At 38.9% G+C, this 15680-nt stretch overlaps 1 protein-coding gene across 1 annotated transcript; it reads right to left on the reverse strand.

The window, feature by feature from the left end:
• Positions 1–2479: 2479 nt before the first annotated feature.
• Positions 2480–3190, reverse strand: LOC126593628 (uncharacterized). Its single transcript, XM_050259723.1, has one exon. The coding sequence runs from the start codon at positions 3188–3190 to the stop codon at positions 2480–2482; it is 711 nt and encodes a 236-aa protein (XP_050115680.1).
• Positions 3191–15680: the final 12490 nt, after the last annotated feature.

The raw sequence follows: 15680 nt of genomic DNA on the forward strand, positions 1-15680 counted from the left end.
ATAGCACCATCTTCATGTTGCCTTTTGATCTCTTAAAAATTCGGTTCCTTCGCCGGCTGACATTCGTGTGACACGGTTGTAGAAATTTTCACCGGCAACCTTCTATGTTCCTTGAGTCCCAATTCAAATGGCTCAATAGGGAATTTCGAGAGAGAGTATCTTCATATGAAATTGAACCCTCTATGCGCTTGAATCGAACCCACGAAACAATATTTGGGTTCTCTATTGTGAAGGCTACATCCCAATTTGCCGCAAGTGATGTGTTTGAGTGAGACTTTAAGCTTGGACACGAAAAGTGATTCAATTTGAATTTTGGGGGATTTGGAATTATGGACGTGTACATGACCACACATAGCAATGTGAATGTCCCTAATGCAAGTAATAAAGCACGGTGGACAAGTACTAATTTCGCAACACAGCGTGATGTGATCGACTGGGATAGAATGGGGTTTGAAGAATTGTTTGAAATTGGGAGCAATGGCATTGTGGCTGAGGGGTGAGCTTTTGCAGTATTTTCCATGATTAGTTCTTGTTAGGGTTTTTGCAAGAGAGAGATATGGGAATGAAGAAATGGGTGAAATTGAAAGTTAATTTAAAAGGGAGAAGGTAAAACTGAATACCTACTAGAGTAAGTTCGACATAACCTGAATGACAACTAAACGGAGTGTATCTCTAAACTTGAAGAGAGGAATCACTGACGTTGTTGGTCACTCCAACCACGTAACCCTAACCTCAATCTCGATTTCATATTTCTATAAGCCTTGATTATATGAACACCATTGAGCATGCACCTGTTTACTTTTCGAAATTATATTGGTTTTGCTTAATATGAAATTGATGTGTGTAAACTCCTCAATTCAATTCCATTTTATCTGATTACAGATTAATAAACAAGCCATTAATGTGATAGATTTCAAGCAGCAAGGACAAAAGCTAAACATGGTTAAGCATGCTTAAGCCCCGCCCCAACCCTACTCTAATTTTTTGTCAGCAATCAAATCCAATAGTACAAACGTGTTATCATTCAGCGAACTTCAGAGACGTAGTAGGTTGACTTCGAATTCTATAAAAATGAAAGACAAACTGAAGCAAATGACACTCAACTCAATAGACAAAACTGATCCCAAGTTTTTAAATCTTGAAACCTCATTCTCTTAAGTTCTTCATTTATTTCCAGTTTCTTTGTATCTACAATTACCTACAAGAGTGACAATAAGTCAGTCTTAATAATTTGAAATCGAATTCGTCATTTACGATATTCAAACCAAACACCTCTTACTTAAAAGTGAAGAAGAATACTGCTAGACTATATTATTAAGTGACAAGAAAACTAGGAGAAAATATATGGTTTTGAAACACTGCTTGTGTTTGCTCATATGTTATATTATGTGCGATTATATACTTTTTTTTTTTTTAAGGAAAATGTGCTTTATAGAATAAGATAATAAAAATACGTACAAGAGTAGATACCAAAAAAAGAGACTCTGAAGGGGACAAAACACATTGTTGGGGTTTTCAGCCGGGGGTTCAGTGAAATGCATGTTGTCTTAACTGCAGAAGAAGACCCAAACCCATTTAACTTGGGACCAATAATTGGAATAGCTTCTCCTGAGGATAGGAGGTGTACGCGAACAAGACAAGTATTTGCAAGTGATGTACTAGCCAAGAGGAGTTGGAATGGTGAGTTGCAAGGAGACTAGTCTAAAGGAGTTTCCACGGATTTATGCTGGAATTGTCAAGGCATTAGGAGGACTAGACAGTACATGATTTGTCGGAGCACAACAGGTTCTATGCCCCGGACGTGGTACGTGTTACTTGAGAAACAAAAAAACCCATGCAGACGATACGCATATATATTTGAAGCGACAGTTAGGGCATGCACTCTATGCGTTTAGTTGAGCCAAAAGGCGTGAGTCATTGAGTGTTAAGGAGGGATCTACAACCTAAAAACTCAATTTTAACTCTTCGAGTAACAAATTTCAAACAAGCCCTATTTGGGTTAGAAAATCACGTGAAAGTACTTTTTGGAAGAAAATCACTTCAAATACTTTTTCAGATAGCAATTCTATTTTTATTAAAAAATTGTGTGCTTCTTAAAAACATGCTTGAAAGCAGAAACTCTCCAAAAAAAAAAATAATTCTAAAAAGTCAGCTGTGCTTTGCGAGGGACTTAGCATGGTGGCTATTAATTTGTTACGTCCTTATCTAACTTTGCTTTGATTGTTGTTGTTGGTGTCGTGTCGTGCGCCTCTATTCATATGCCTTCTACTCATGCTTGGCTACAGGTTCCAAATAAGAAGACAAATAAGGCTTCATCCCAATTGATTAATTTGCAATTGCAAGATCCTTAATTCTGCATCGAACTATTACATTACAACCTCAAATTAAAAAGCTAAATCTGGGCTCCCTGCTTGTGCCACCTTAAAAAAAATGAAAAAGATAAAACCTAATTAGGCTATTTGATTAAGAAAAGTCTGATTTAGTCAATTAGCATGGGAACTGAGCACGTCATAGGCCCTCCACTAATCCAGCTACCAAACCCAACTTTAGGCAAGAAGCCAACCCTCAAATCCAAACATTGAGGTTTCATTATAACAGACCGCGTTCCCGACCAACCGGTCTTGTACGTCGCCCAAGCAAACATTTCCATGCTTAAATCCACAGCCCCGTCTTCCCCTTGCCTTTTCATCTCGTCCAATACCCCCTCCTTCACAATCGGTTGACCAACATCTTGTAGCCCCGTCGTCGATATCTTTACGCGCATGGTTCTTTGTTGCTTCAATCCCAATACAAATGGCTCCAACGAGTATGTCAGGATAGCGTTATCTTTGTACAAAATTGAACCATCTAAGCGGTTGAAGTGCACCCATGAAACCAGATTAGGGTTCTCTATTGTGAAGGTTACGTCAAAGTTGGCACCTAGCATGCCTCTTGAGACGTTAAGTTTGGACACGAAGAGCGAGTTGAGTCGGATTTTTGGGGGTTGTGGAAAGAGGGATGTGGCCATGACGACGCATATCAAGGTGACAATCCCTAATGCAAGTAACAAAACACGGTGGACAAGTACTAATTTCGGTGCCCATCTCGATGTAATTGGCTGCGGTATGTAGGGGTTTGAAATCAAAGGGTTGTGTGAAACCGGAAGCAGCGGAACGATGACGGAGCACCGCGCTGTTTTACTAATTTCCATGATTAATAGGAGTTTATGATTGTAATAATGTCAGAGCTTATTAAGGTTTTTGAGGGAAAGAGAGAAAAGATGAAGAAATGAACCGGGGAAGGAAAGTCAATATAAAGGTGAAAGGTTAAAACTGAATAACTACTAGATAGTAGAGGTCGTTATAAACTAAAATTTATTATAACCAAAATTTACAAAAAAGGAGTAACAAAAATAGTGGAATTTCTAAACATCAGTCATTTGATAACAAAAAATGATTAACTGCGGTAAATGTCAAGCTAGAAGTAGAAAGTAGTTGAAATATTAAAGACCTAGAGCCTTTTTGGAAACATGGCAAATCGAATTTAAGATCTGTTTTAATATTATAAAAGATAAAGGGAATTGTTATTAGCACTCCAAAAATCTAATTCTACATTCCAAGCTTTCTATATTAGGAAAGAAAAATACACTTGTAACAAGTGTAAAATGAGATTTTTGAAATGCCAATAACACTTTCCAAAATAAATACCGTGACTAATAACTTGTTAATGACCTACCTATGTAAAACATTTTATAAAACAAAGATTATTTAGCCAGAGGTGAATAAAATCTTTTCTATTGTTTTAGACATAATCATATATAGGTTAATAAAGCCTATCCTTTGAAAAATAAAATAAAATGCAAAATAAAGCATGTCACATGGGTTTAGGCTAGTTAGAAAATGGTAATATTAGGGAGACCAAAGTTGTAAACCAAATGACGTGGTTGTTGATGTTTGGATTGTTAATGAAGTGTTGATTAATGTGCTTATTTTATATTGGTGACACGTCCTTGAGTTTGCAAAATTGGTTTTGAAATTTGGTCTCCCTAGCATTCTCTTTTAGAAAATAACTATTTTACTCTCTCTCGCTTCATTTTATTGCTATCCTTCTCTCCTCCCCTCTCTCTTGTCTTTATCAGCTCCCTTCTCTCTTGACTTCATGTCCCCTTCTATCCCTTCGCTTTCTCAAGTCCTTCTCTCCTCCTCCTCCTCCTCCTCTCTCTCTCTCTCTCTCTCTCTCTCTCTCTCTCTCTCTCCTATTTCTCTCCAATGAAGAAGAAGAGGTCATTAGTGATGGTGAGTAGCACTAAATCCCAACGACTCAGTTGATTAGTGAATACGACATCGTGATTGACATGATTCCTTCCAAAACAATCTACGACCTCCACAAGATCGTGAAGTGGATGGTGGCATCATGGTTCGGGAAGGAGTGGTCACAAATTAGACGTCAGAGAGAGTTTCTGGAATAAATCTTGTCTAGGCTAGGGTCGTAGAAGTTGAACCTGGATATCGATGAGGTTTAGAAGACGCCATAGAAAGAGGTCGAGGGTGAAATTGAGAGGTGGATCAAACTTGCGAAACTCGTGCTTTAGATTTTAGGTCACTTTTGCTATATAATTTTGTAGTTGAATTTGATTTTGGAAGGGTGGAAGGCAATGCTTGCATCTCTTCGAAACTTGAAAACAATCCATAATATGACTACAAAAATAGGCACTGCATTCAGAGTTTGAATCGCGTGTAAAATCAGAATCACAAACAGACACTGCATTGCAGAGTCTGAATCCAAATGTAGACGCAAAACTAGAAACAAACACTACATTGCATACAACAAAACAAAAAACGGAGACTACAATGGAGCATCTGAATCCAAATGTAGAAAATAAACTAGAAATTGACACTGCAAGGCAACATTTGAATTCAAATGTAAACAACAAAACCATGAAACAGACACTGTAACACAATGTCTAAATGAACAAAGTCTCACGAGATGTGATGCATGAGTGATGTGTGGGATTGACCTGATTTGAAATAAAAGAATTTGCACACTACCAGCTATAGTGGCATGAATTAATAAGTTTTGAAGTGTTATAGTGTACCTCAAAGTCTCATTGGCCCATTTGTAATTAGAATAAGGCTTTTTATCCAAAATGGTCTATGAGATTTGCATAACTTCTCACTTTGGTCAATGAGATTTAAAATCAATATAAGTGGTTCCTGAGATTGTCCACCATCAATTATTTTGGTTATTCCGTGAAATATTATGTTAAATAAGGATCAAAGTGACAAAATACACTTGATCTAATAAACAATGGACCAAAATGATTTGACAAAAATTGAGGGTATTTTTGTCATTATATTCTTATTTAATGGAGATTTTTCACGGAATGACCAAAATTATTGATGGGACAAACTTAGGGGTCAATTTTATCGATTTCAAATCTCAAATACCATTTTGGCTAAAAAGCCTTAGAATAAATTTGATTGATATTATTATGACTTTTTAGTCAAAATGGTTCATGAGATTTGCATAACACATAACTTTGGTCCCTGAAATTTAAAATCAATAGAAGTAGTCTTTGAGATTGTCCATCATCCATTAGTTTGGTCATTCTGTTAAAAAACTCCATTAAGTTGAGGGTACAACACATAACTTTGGTCTCTGAGATTTGCATAACACATAATTTTGGTCTCTGAGATTTGTATAAAACATAACTTTGGTCTCTGAGATTGTCCACCATTCATCATTTTGGTCATTCCATTAAAAAGCTCAGGGACCACTTAATGGAGTTTTTTAATGGAATGACCAAAATAATGGATGGTGGACAATCTTAGGAACCACTTATATTGATTTTAAATCTCAGGGACCAAAGTTTTGTGTTATGAAAATCTCAATGACTATTTTGATTAAAAAGCCTATTATTATTAATATCGTAACATTTTATTGATTTTACAAAAAAATTATCCTAAAAATAACGCGTGCGTTCAATCGTAATTAGATTATAATTTAGTGATTTTGGTTTCTTATAAAAAAAATTTTTAAAAGAAAAACCTAGTCGCAAGAGAGAATAATAAGAACAAAAAAAAAACATTGTTGTTGACCCATGGTTTTAGTCTTGGGGTTAGCGACAAACCTTCTTGGTCTCTTCCTCTCATCCTCTCAATTTTTCTCCTCTATTATCATCTCCTAGTGGCCACGTTTTTTCTTTGGCAAGGAGAGTCTTCATGGTTGTGATCACTCTCTCAATTTGTTGAAGGGTCTTTGTAGAGACTATGTCTTAGTCTTACTGCTCAAACTTGAATTTTTTAGTGTTAATATTAATTATTTAGAGTTTATCAACCTTCCTTATGAGTGGTAGTTTTTGTGCGCATGACAAAGAACTATATGTGAGGAGGAAGCTCAAGAAAGCTCGATGTTAGTAGAAGGTATGACTTATAGTAGTGCTTTTTGCTGAGAATTGCAAGATCATCATAGGGTGATGCAATCTTTTTCTCATGGCTTGCCATTACGGGTAGTTCTACAACGTGCAAGTTTAGTCCTTCTGAGTGTCAACTTCCCATAGCTAAGGAAGTATATCGTATTATTGATGAATTTTTAATTGTGAAGTTGTGGTGCTTCTTTTGACATGTTTGACCTCTTGGTTACATTTGCATGTCTACCCTATGTACAGTCTTAATTGTTCTTAATAAACTTTCTATGATCTAAGAACCAAGTTGTCTATGTTGAGTACCTAAAAGCGCAAGTCACGTCATCATTTAATAGATTAATTAACAGATCTACAGAACATGTTGTCTATGTTGAGTACATAAGAGCGCAAGTCACGTCAACATTTAATAGATTAATTAATAGATCTACAGAACATGTTGTCTATGTTGAGTACATAAGAGCGCAAGTCACGTCAACATTTAATAGATTAATTAACAGACTAGTTAAAATTTAGTTAAAATGTATGTTTAATTATTAGTGTGAGTTTTTGAATCATCAGTAGTTCATCTACGTATGAAAATGCAAGAAGAATTAAAAAACTTGATCAATTGGTTAGCTCCACTGTATAAGGACCTTAATTATTTTTATTTTTTGTGTGGTGAAACTAGGTTTTAATTGGTTCGTAGCTAGTTAACTATGTTTAAAGAAGGTTTACGGCCCTCTTGTAACATTTGTAACATTCTTTCAACCTATACACATGGTAAAGATACCTCAACTTTGATAAGTTCATGATTTACTTGAACCTTCTACATCCATCAAACTGAACAGTCTCAAACTATATATATCCTAGTAGTAATTTAAAAAAAAATATACAATCCGATTTAATCAACTAGCATACGAACCAGTCGAGCAAGTCTTTGGCCCTCCGCTAATCCGGCTACCGAACCCAACTTTAGGCAAGAAGCCAACTCTTAAATCTAAACACTGAGCCTCCATCGCAATTTCTTGTGTTCCCCACCAACCATTACTATACGTAGCTCATGCAAACACATGCATGTTAAAATTCGTAGCACCATCATCATGTTGCCTTTTGACTCTTCAAAAACCAGCTCCTTCACCGCCGGCTGACATTCGTGTGACACGGTTGTAGAAATCTTCACCCGCAAACTTTTATGTTCCTTCAGTCCCAATTCAAATGGCTCAACAGGGAATTTCGATAGAGGGTTATCTTCATATGAAATTGAACCCTCTATGCATTTAAATCGAACTCACGAAACAAGATTTCAGTTCTCTATTGTGAAGGCCACGTCCCAATTTGCCCCAAGTGATGTGTTTGAGACTTTAAGCTTGGACACGAAAAAAGAGTCAATTCGGATTTTGGGGGGTTCTGAAATTATGGATGTGTACATGAACACACATAGCAATGTGAATGTCCCTAATGCAAGTAATAAAGCACAGTGGACAAGTACTAATTTCGCAAAGCAACCTGTCATGATCGACTAAGATAGAATTGGGTTTGAAGGGTTGTTTGAAATTGGGAGTAATGGCATCGTGGTTGAGGGGTGAGATTTTGCAGTATTTTCCATGGTTAGTTCTTGTTAGGGATTTTTGCAAGAAAGAGAGATGGCAATGAAGATACGGGCGAAAGAAAGTTGTTGATGCACAAAATCAGTAAGGACTTTCGTGATTACTCAATAGCTTGGATCTTGCAAGTCCCCAACCGAGGAGCTTCTCTCACTCGGGAACTTAGGGGAGCACTGTTTGTACCATACTTGACCAATCCCGAAACTACTAAACCTTAAACCCTAAACTCTTCTGGGTCCTTGATGATATAATGTTGACCGGTGCTTAGTAGTTTCGGGATTGGTCAAGTATGGTACAAACAGTGTTCCCCTAAGTTCCCGAGTGAGGGAAGCTCCTCAGTTGGGGACTTGCAAGATCCAAGCTATTCAGTAATCACGAAACTTTTAAGTACCGAAATGTGGTATCATTTTCACTTGCCTTATTTGTCTCATATGTAGATGTGGCATCTTCTCTGGAAGTACTTTTCCTCTATCCAGGGATGGTATCTTTAACCGATGAAGATGCACATGGTAATGTATCAATTTCACTTGAAGTTTACTTGTAGTTTCGGGCTTGGTCAAGTGCGATACAAACCCTATAGTAGGAATCCCCCAAGTCGCCGAGCTAGGAGATTTGCTGAAGAAGGTAACAGATAAGGTAAGCAATCAGACTTCCAAGCAAGCAACCTGGATCGGAGGTTTGACTTCGGCTTCCGGTTGATTGTTCTCCTTCTCCTTGTGTCGTAAACAGTAACAAGGATAAGGAGAAGCAAATGGAGAAGAGATGATATGAGATACTTTTGCTTTTGAAGAAGTAACTTTACACAGGCTTATTCTTGAATTGGGCTGAAGGGTTTTCTGGTTTCCTTCAAAATATAAGGCCGACTCAAGAATTTAAGGGTCAAAACAAGTCCATCAAATCTATAGTACGTTCGACCATGATGATATGGATACTTTTGCTGTTGACAAAGTAGTGGATGTATCGGCATGTGTTCTGTTACGCTTGTCTCCACATGCTTCCTTGTATCATTCTCACTTGCCCTATCTGTTCATCAGGCAAATATGGTATCTTCTCTGGAAGCATAAGATGTTGAAGATGAGTGCTCGAGAGCAATGCCAGGTAAGTAATCAGGCAAGGGGTTCCAGGTAGTTAGTTCCTGACTGGAAGCTTGATTCCAAGTGCTGACTGATTACTCTCTTTCTCCTTGTCTTACAGGTAAGAACAAGGCCAAAGGAAAAGACAGGGAAAAAGTATGATATGGGATACTCTTACTTTTAACACTGATGATATGAGATACTCTTGCTCTGGTGTGGCTTGTTTGCAGAGGTATTATCGAGGGAAAAGAAGCTGAGTATTTCGAAAGACTCTGCTGAGAGTGCCCTCTTGGATGTGAAGAAAAGTTAAGCATTTTTTTTATTTGCAGGTTTGCCTAGCTGTGGAGGATGGAGGTCGACATATATAGGAGTCTCCTTAACAACAAGTAGTAACGTTATTCATTTACCCTTATTGGTCATAGCAATATAGTGGGAGCTGCAGGCTTTATGTGTTTGAACTTTGTCAGAACACTTTGAAAACGTGGTCTGTGGTATCTAGAAAGCTGATGTTGCGTGTAAAGATTGCAGACAAGCTTTATCCATGGAAATTTGGCTCTCGAAGTTCGAAGAGCGGTGCCTCTTCAGTTTTTGAACAAGTAATCATGTCGGGGATCTGGCTCTCGAGATTCAGAGAACGGTGCCTCTTCGATTTTTGAGAAAGAAATCATGTTGGGAGTCTGACTCTTGAGATTCGAAGAGCAGTGTCTCTTCGATTTTTGAGAAAGTAATCCTGTTGGGAGTTTGGCTTTCGAGATTCGGAGGGCGGTGCCTCTTCGATTTTTGAGCACATAATCCTGTTGGGAGTCTGGCTCTCGAGATTTGGAGAGCGGTGCCCCTTCGATTTTTGAGCAAGCAATCTTGTTGGGAGTGTTTTCTCGAATGTGAGTAAAGGTTGGGCATTTTTGCCAGTCTGCCTTGTCACGGAGCACGGAGGTTGACACACATTGGGACTTTCTAGTTATCAAGTAGTTGTGTTGCTCATTTACTCTTGTGGGTAATAGTAGGGTAGCTGGACCTTCAAAATTTATGTGTCTAAACTTTGTCAGAGATCTTTGGCAAAGTTATCTGTGGTAACCCAGGAGTTGATGTTGCGTGTGGAAAGTGGTGCCTCTTCGGAATCCGGAGAGTGGTGCCTCTTCGATTTTTGAACTAACGACCCTGTTGCCCTTTCTTTTATAAGGGTACCAATTGTGTGCAAGAAGTACATTCAGAGAGTTATTGCTTGTAGGAATTTTCCCCTTACTTCAGAGATTAATTGAACCTCATTTGTCCTTCATCATTTCTGAGAATGTCTGCCCATTCGACCGTCGTTTTGACTTGAACTTTGGTAAAGAGGCAGTCATGCCTTCTCAAGACAACATATGGCACCCATCCTTCTTATCCCCTACTAGTCCTCTTACCGTTGGGGACTCTGTGATGAAGAATGATATGATCGCTGCAGTGGTAGCGAGGAACCTTCTCACTTCCAAAGATAACATACTACTTTCCAAATGGTCTGATGAGTTGGCTGTTAAGGATTCTATGGCTCTCAGTGTTCAGTGTGCAGGTTCTATGTCTAATATGGCCCAACGCCTATTTGCTCGAACTCGCCAAGTTGAATCATTGGCGGCTGAAGTGATAAGTCTCAAACAGAAGATCAGAGGGCTCAAGCATGAGAATAAACAGTTGCACAGGCTCGCACATGACTATGCTACAAACATGAAGAGGAAGCTTGACCAGCTGCAGGAATCTGATGGTCAGATTTTACTTGAGCATTAGAGGTTTATGGGTTTGTTCGAAAGGCATTTATTGCCTTCGTTTTCTGGGGCTGTACCACGTAATGAAGCTCCAAATGATCAACCTTCGGTGCCTCCTCCTTCTGGGGTTCTGCCTAGTACTGAGGCTTCGAATAATCACCCTCTATTGCCTCCTCTTTCTGGGGCTCTGCCGACTGCTGAGACTTCTCCTGAGCAACCTTTGTGAAGGCTCCATCTTGCTTGTTTATTTTGATTCATGTATATGTACATATTTATAACTTATCGGAGATATCAATAAACAAGCTTTGCTTCATTTCAACGCATTGTGTTAAATATACCAAGGCCTTCTTCACTAAGTTCTTTCAATTTTTCCTTTTGTTGAATCTTGTATGTTGAAGCTTTATGAGTGAAGCATGTAGGTTGAGGTAATGCTCCCTTAATTTCCCGAGTGAGTAAAACTTCTCGGTTGAAGACTTGAAAAAATCCAAGTCACTGAGTGGTCGTGAGACTTCCGAGTATCAAGGTGCAGTAGCACATGGTAGGAAACCCTAAACCCTCTCGACGTTACTTTAAGAAGTCTCAGCAGTCACGATAAACGGCTTTCGATCTTTCCAACCCTTTTGCAAGGAGGTGTCTTCCTCCACTTCTCCTGCTTCGGGTCGAAGCAGCTAGGTTAAAGGAAGTTTCATGTTAATCAATGTTTTGATGATTAGCTCGTTCCTCATCAAGGATACCCATGTCGAAGAAATGTGACCCTCCGTGTTGGGAAGCACCCAGATGATGGTTGATGTCCACAAGGGTAACGAGCTCACGTGTTTGAGTATGCCTAGTTTCATGGAGCGTCTCAAAGAGTTTCTCATACTGCTCATAGAGGACCTCATTCTTTATTGCTATCTTGTTGTTCTGAGCTTCTAGCTCATCGACTTTAACTTGAAGAGCAACCCTCGTTGCTTCCTTCTTTCGTTGATTCATACTAGGTGCAAGAAGGGTGTCATTCTGTGTGTTGTGGCTTCCTTCGTTCCTCATGTTGGAGAGGGATGCCTGGTCAAAAAAGAGTTTACGAATGGTGGAAACCAGCTTGACAAAGCTGAAGAGTGTGGGAATAAGTGTCGTTCCCATAGACGGCGCCAGATGTTGATGCACAAAATCAGTGAGGACTTTGGTACAACAGAAAGTGTTAAGTTTGTGACCTTCGCTAGATTGCTCTGGTCACTTGTATAGATAAGTATGTAAATGGATAGGGACAGGGAGACAAACACAAGATGTACATGGTTCACCCAGATTGGCTAGGTCCACGGAGCAGAGGAGTTCTCATTAATTGTGAAGGGTTTACACAAGTACATAGGTTCAAGCTCTCCTTTATTGAGTACTAGTGAATGATTTAGTACAAATGACATTAGGAAATATTGTGAGAGAATGATCTTTATTTATAGAAGAGAGTTTCTAGTTTCATTCTGACATTGACACGTGTCGTGTGATTGGCTTCTGACTTTGACATGTGTCGCGCTATGATTGGCTTCTGATGTTGACACGTGTCACGCTATGATTGCCCTCCTGGTTGGAGGGAAACTTTTATGGGTCCTTGACAGTATAACGTTGACCGGTGCTCAGTAGTTTCGGGATTGGTCAAGTATGGTACAAACAAAAGTTAATTTAAAAAGGAGAAGATAAAACTGAATTACTAGAGAAAGGTCGACATAACCTGAATAACTACTAAAGAGAGATGAGAATGAAGAAATGCGCCATTTGTGGTAGTGGTCGTTATTACTTGAAATAGATTGGAAACTGACATTTGCTAAAAGAGAGTAACCAATACTTACTCTAGAATTTTAGAACAAAAAAAATAACTACTAGAATTTCTAAACTGAATGTGGTTTGGTAAACTAGAAATAGGAATCCTATAGGATGGAGAAGAATATTTCCTTGTATGATTTGTATTATTTGGAAGGAAAGCAAAATCCATCATGATTAGTATAAATAAAGATATAAGGCCAAAGAGAAATCAATCATGCTAGACCCTATCCCTATCTCTTTGTCACGGAGTGTGTCTCTAAACTTCAAGAGAAGAATCACTGACGTTGAGCTATGGAGTTTGGTCACATCAACCACGTTACCTTAAACTCAATCTCAATTTCATATTTCTATAAGCCTTTTTTTGTTTTTTTAGTAAAGTTGGATTTCATTAATAACAAGGAGAAAAAAAACACTGGAGCAACAAACAATAATGCCCTCACTCCCAACAGGCAGTTAAAAAGTACAACCTTAGCATACAGGGAATACAAGAAACCCAGATAGAAAAAGAGGTACCGCCCAAAAGCCATAAAAGGTGACCAAAAGGAGAAGAGGGTGGAGGGGGCCTCGAGGTCCATCTCCATCGAATATTGGAGAAGTGATTAGCTAAGCAATGAATAACGGTAATGATCAGGAATATGCGCCATGACCCCTTGCAATGATTGTTGGTGATATCATTGATAACTGATTCTGATTCACTATCAATAATGACTTTATATAGTTGATGTTCACAAGCCAACAACATCTTGGCCAATACAGCCTTCGCTTCAATCTCTTCGATGGTAAAACGTAATAAAAACTTTGCTTCTCCTCCCACCATCGTACCCCTTGAATCACGAATGATGATTCCAACCCCAGCATGGAAAAAAGTGGTCCAAGCTCTATCCACGTTCACCTTATAAAAAGAGGCTGCAGGAGATGATCAATTGAGGAAAGGTTGTGATGATTCAAAGGGCGAGACATGACGTGGGATAGGCACACATGCAGAAATATCACTACACAATAGCTTGCTTATGGTAATCACACTAATAGGATTCGGACGGGTGAGGTTGAAGCAAGCATGCCACCTCTCTTTCCAAATCTCCTAGCAAATAACTTCAATTTGTACCAGTAAGCATGTTCTCTGTGAAGATGTAGCATATTTGCATCTGCTCCATAGCTTGTAACCATTGATCCAAAGTAGTAATAGCATGTTCATTGGGGCTATAACAAACATTAGAACCAAATCAGATATATATAACCCAAGGGCATAACAACAAGATGTGTTCAATGGACTCTTCATACTCCTGGCAAAATGGGCACATTAGATTAGAAATAATGTTCATATAAGCCTTATATGAACATCATCATTTAGCATGCACATGCCTACTTTTTGAAATTATATTGAAATTACATATTTCGAATCCTGTGATATACTGCTCAATATGTGAGTGTGCAAAGTCCTTAATCCAATTCTCTCTCAATTCAATTCCACTTATTATTATGATTACAGGTTAATAAATAAGTCATTAATGGGATGGGATTTCAAACAGCAAAGAGAGAAAAGCTAAGCATGGTTAAGCATGCTTGAGCCCCCAACCCTACTATAATTTTTTGTCAGCAATCAAATCTAGTAATATAACGTGATATTATCCAGCGGACTCTCAAATTTTTCCCACTGAGCCCCTTTGTTCTCTCTAGAAACCCTCTCAAATCAACGTCAAACCCTAACATTTCTCCATGGTTGCCGGCCTCTGGCTAAGGCTGGGGCCAATGGGCAGCTTCTCCTTCTTGCCAATAGGCAGCTTCTCCTTCTTCTCCTAGCCTCTCTCTCTTCTTCACGTCCTCCTCTTCCTCTCTTCCCCCAATTCCACCCCAGATCTCCCTAGCTTAGCCATCCCCGATCTGTTTTTCTTTATGCCATCTTCCCCAACCTAATCTTCTCAACTCTTCACCTTCTTCTCCCATCCTGTGTCTCTCCCCCAACCTTCAAATCCAGACCTTACCTTATCGTGTAGGGGTGGGTATGCGGATGCAGGTCGGAGCCACTTCCACCATTCTTTACCGATGCTGAGAGTTTCAAATCGAATTTTTCCATCGACTTTTCTGGGGAACAGCCACCATATGCGCCCAGATTTAGTGTTGCGCTGCCTAGTCATGCAAACTTTGTGGCTGCTCAGCCTTGGGTGGGGTAATGTGGTGTTGCACAGCTTGGGTCGACCAATTTTAAAGGCCGCACCGCTTAAGGTTTCCAAATTTGGACACTCCAGTGTCTCTTCATCTGTTACGGGACTTACTGAAGGTGCTGGTCCTATTGGTTTTTGGCATTACAAGTTGCCTTATCTCATAATCGTCTTATCCCTTCATCTGAATATGTCGGATTGTGGTTCCCTTTTTTGGTTTTTTTTTTTGTTTAGTTTCGGGTTCCCTTTTCAATTTCATACAACCGTTACATTTTCCATCCATGGATCTGTTAAATGCTGACGTGGCTGCCACATATATTCCATGTGGCTGCCAAATGTCTGCCACGTGGCAAATAAAATAATTTTTTAATTTTTTTTTAAAAAAACCTGAAATTGGAATGAAAAAAAAGGACCGAACCCCTGCAACCCAGAAGAAGGAGGAAAAAGAAGAAGAGAAGAAGAAAGAGGAGGAAGAGGAAGAAGAAGAAGAAGAAGAAAAAAAAAGAAAAAAAAAAGGAAATGGACCAAACCCAAAAGAAGAAGGAGGAAGAAGAAGAAGAAGAAGAAGAAAGAAAAAAAAAGGGACTGAACCCAGAAGAAGAAGGAGGAAGAAGAAGAAGAGAAGAAGAAAGAGGAGGAGGAGGAAGAAGAAGAAGAAGAAGAAGAAGAAGAAAGAAAAAAAAAAGGGACTGAACCCAGAAGAAGGAGGAAGAAGAAGAAGAGAAGAAGAAAGAGAATGAGGAGGAAGAAGAAGAAGAAGAAAAAAAAAAGGACCGAACCCAGGAGAAGAAGGAGGAAGAAGAAAAAGATAAGAAGAAAGATGAGGAGAAGGAAGAAGAAGAAGAAGAAGAAGAAAAAAAAAAGGGGACCGAACCCAGAAGAGAAGAAGAAAGAGGAGTAGGAGGAAGAAGAAGAAGAAAAAAAAAAAGGGA

This window comes from Malus sylvestris, chromosome 12 (assembly GCF_916048215.2).
Source record: "Malus sylvestris chromosome 12, drMalSylv7.2, whole genome shotgun sequence".
Taxonomy (NCBI): domain Eukaryota; kingdom Viridiplantae; phylum Streptophyta; class Magnoliopsida; order Rosales; family Rosaceae; genus Malus; species Malus sylvestris.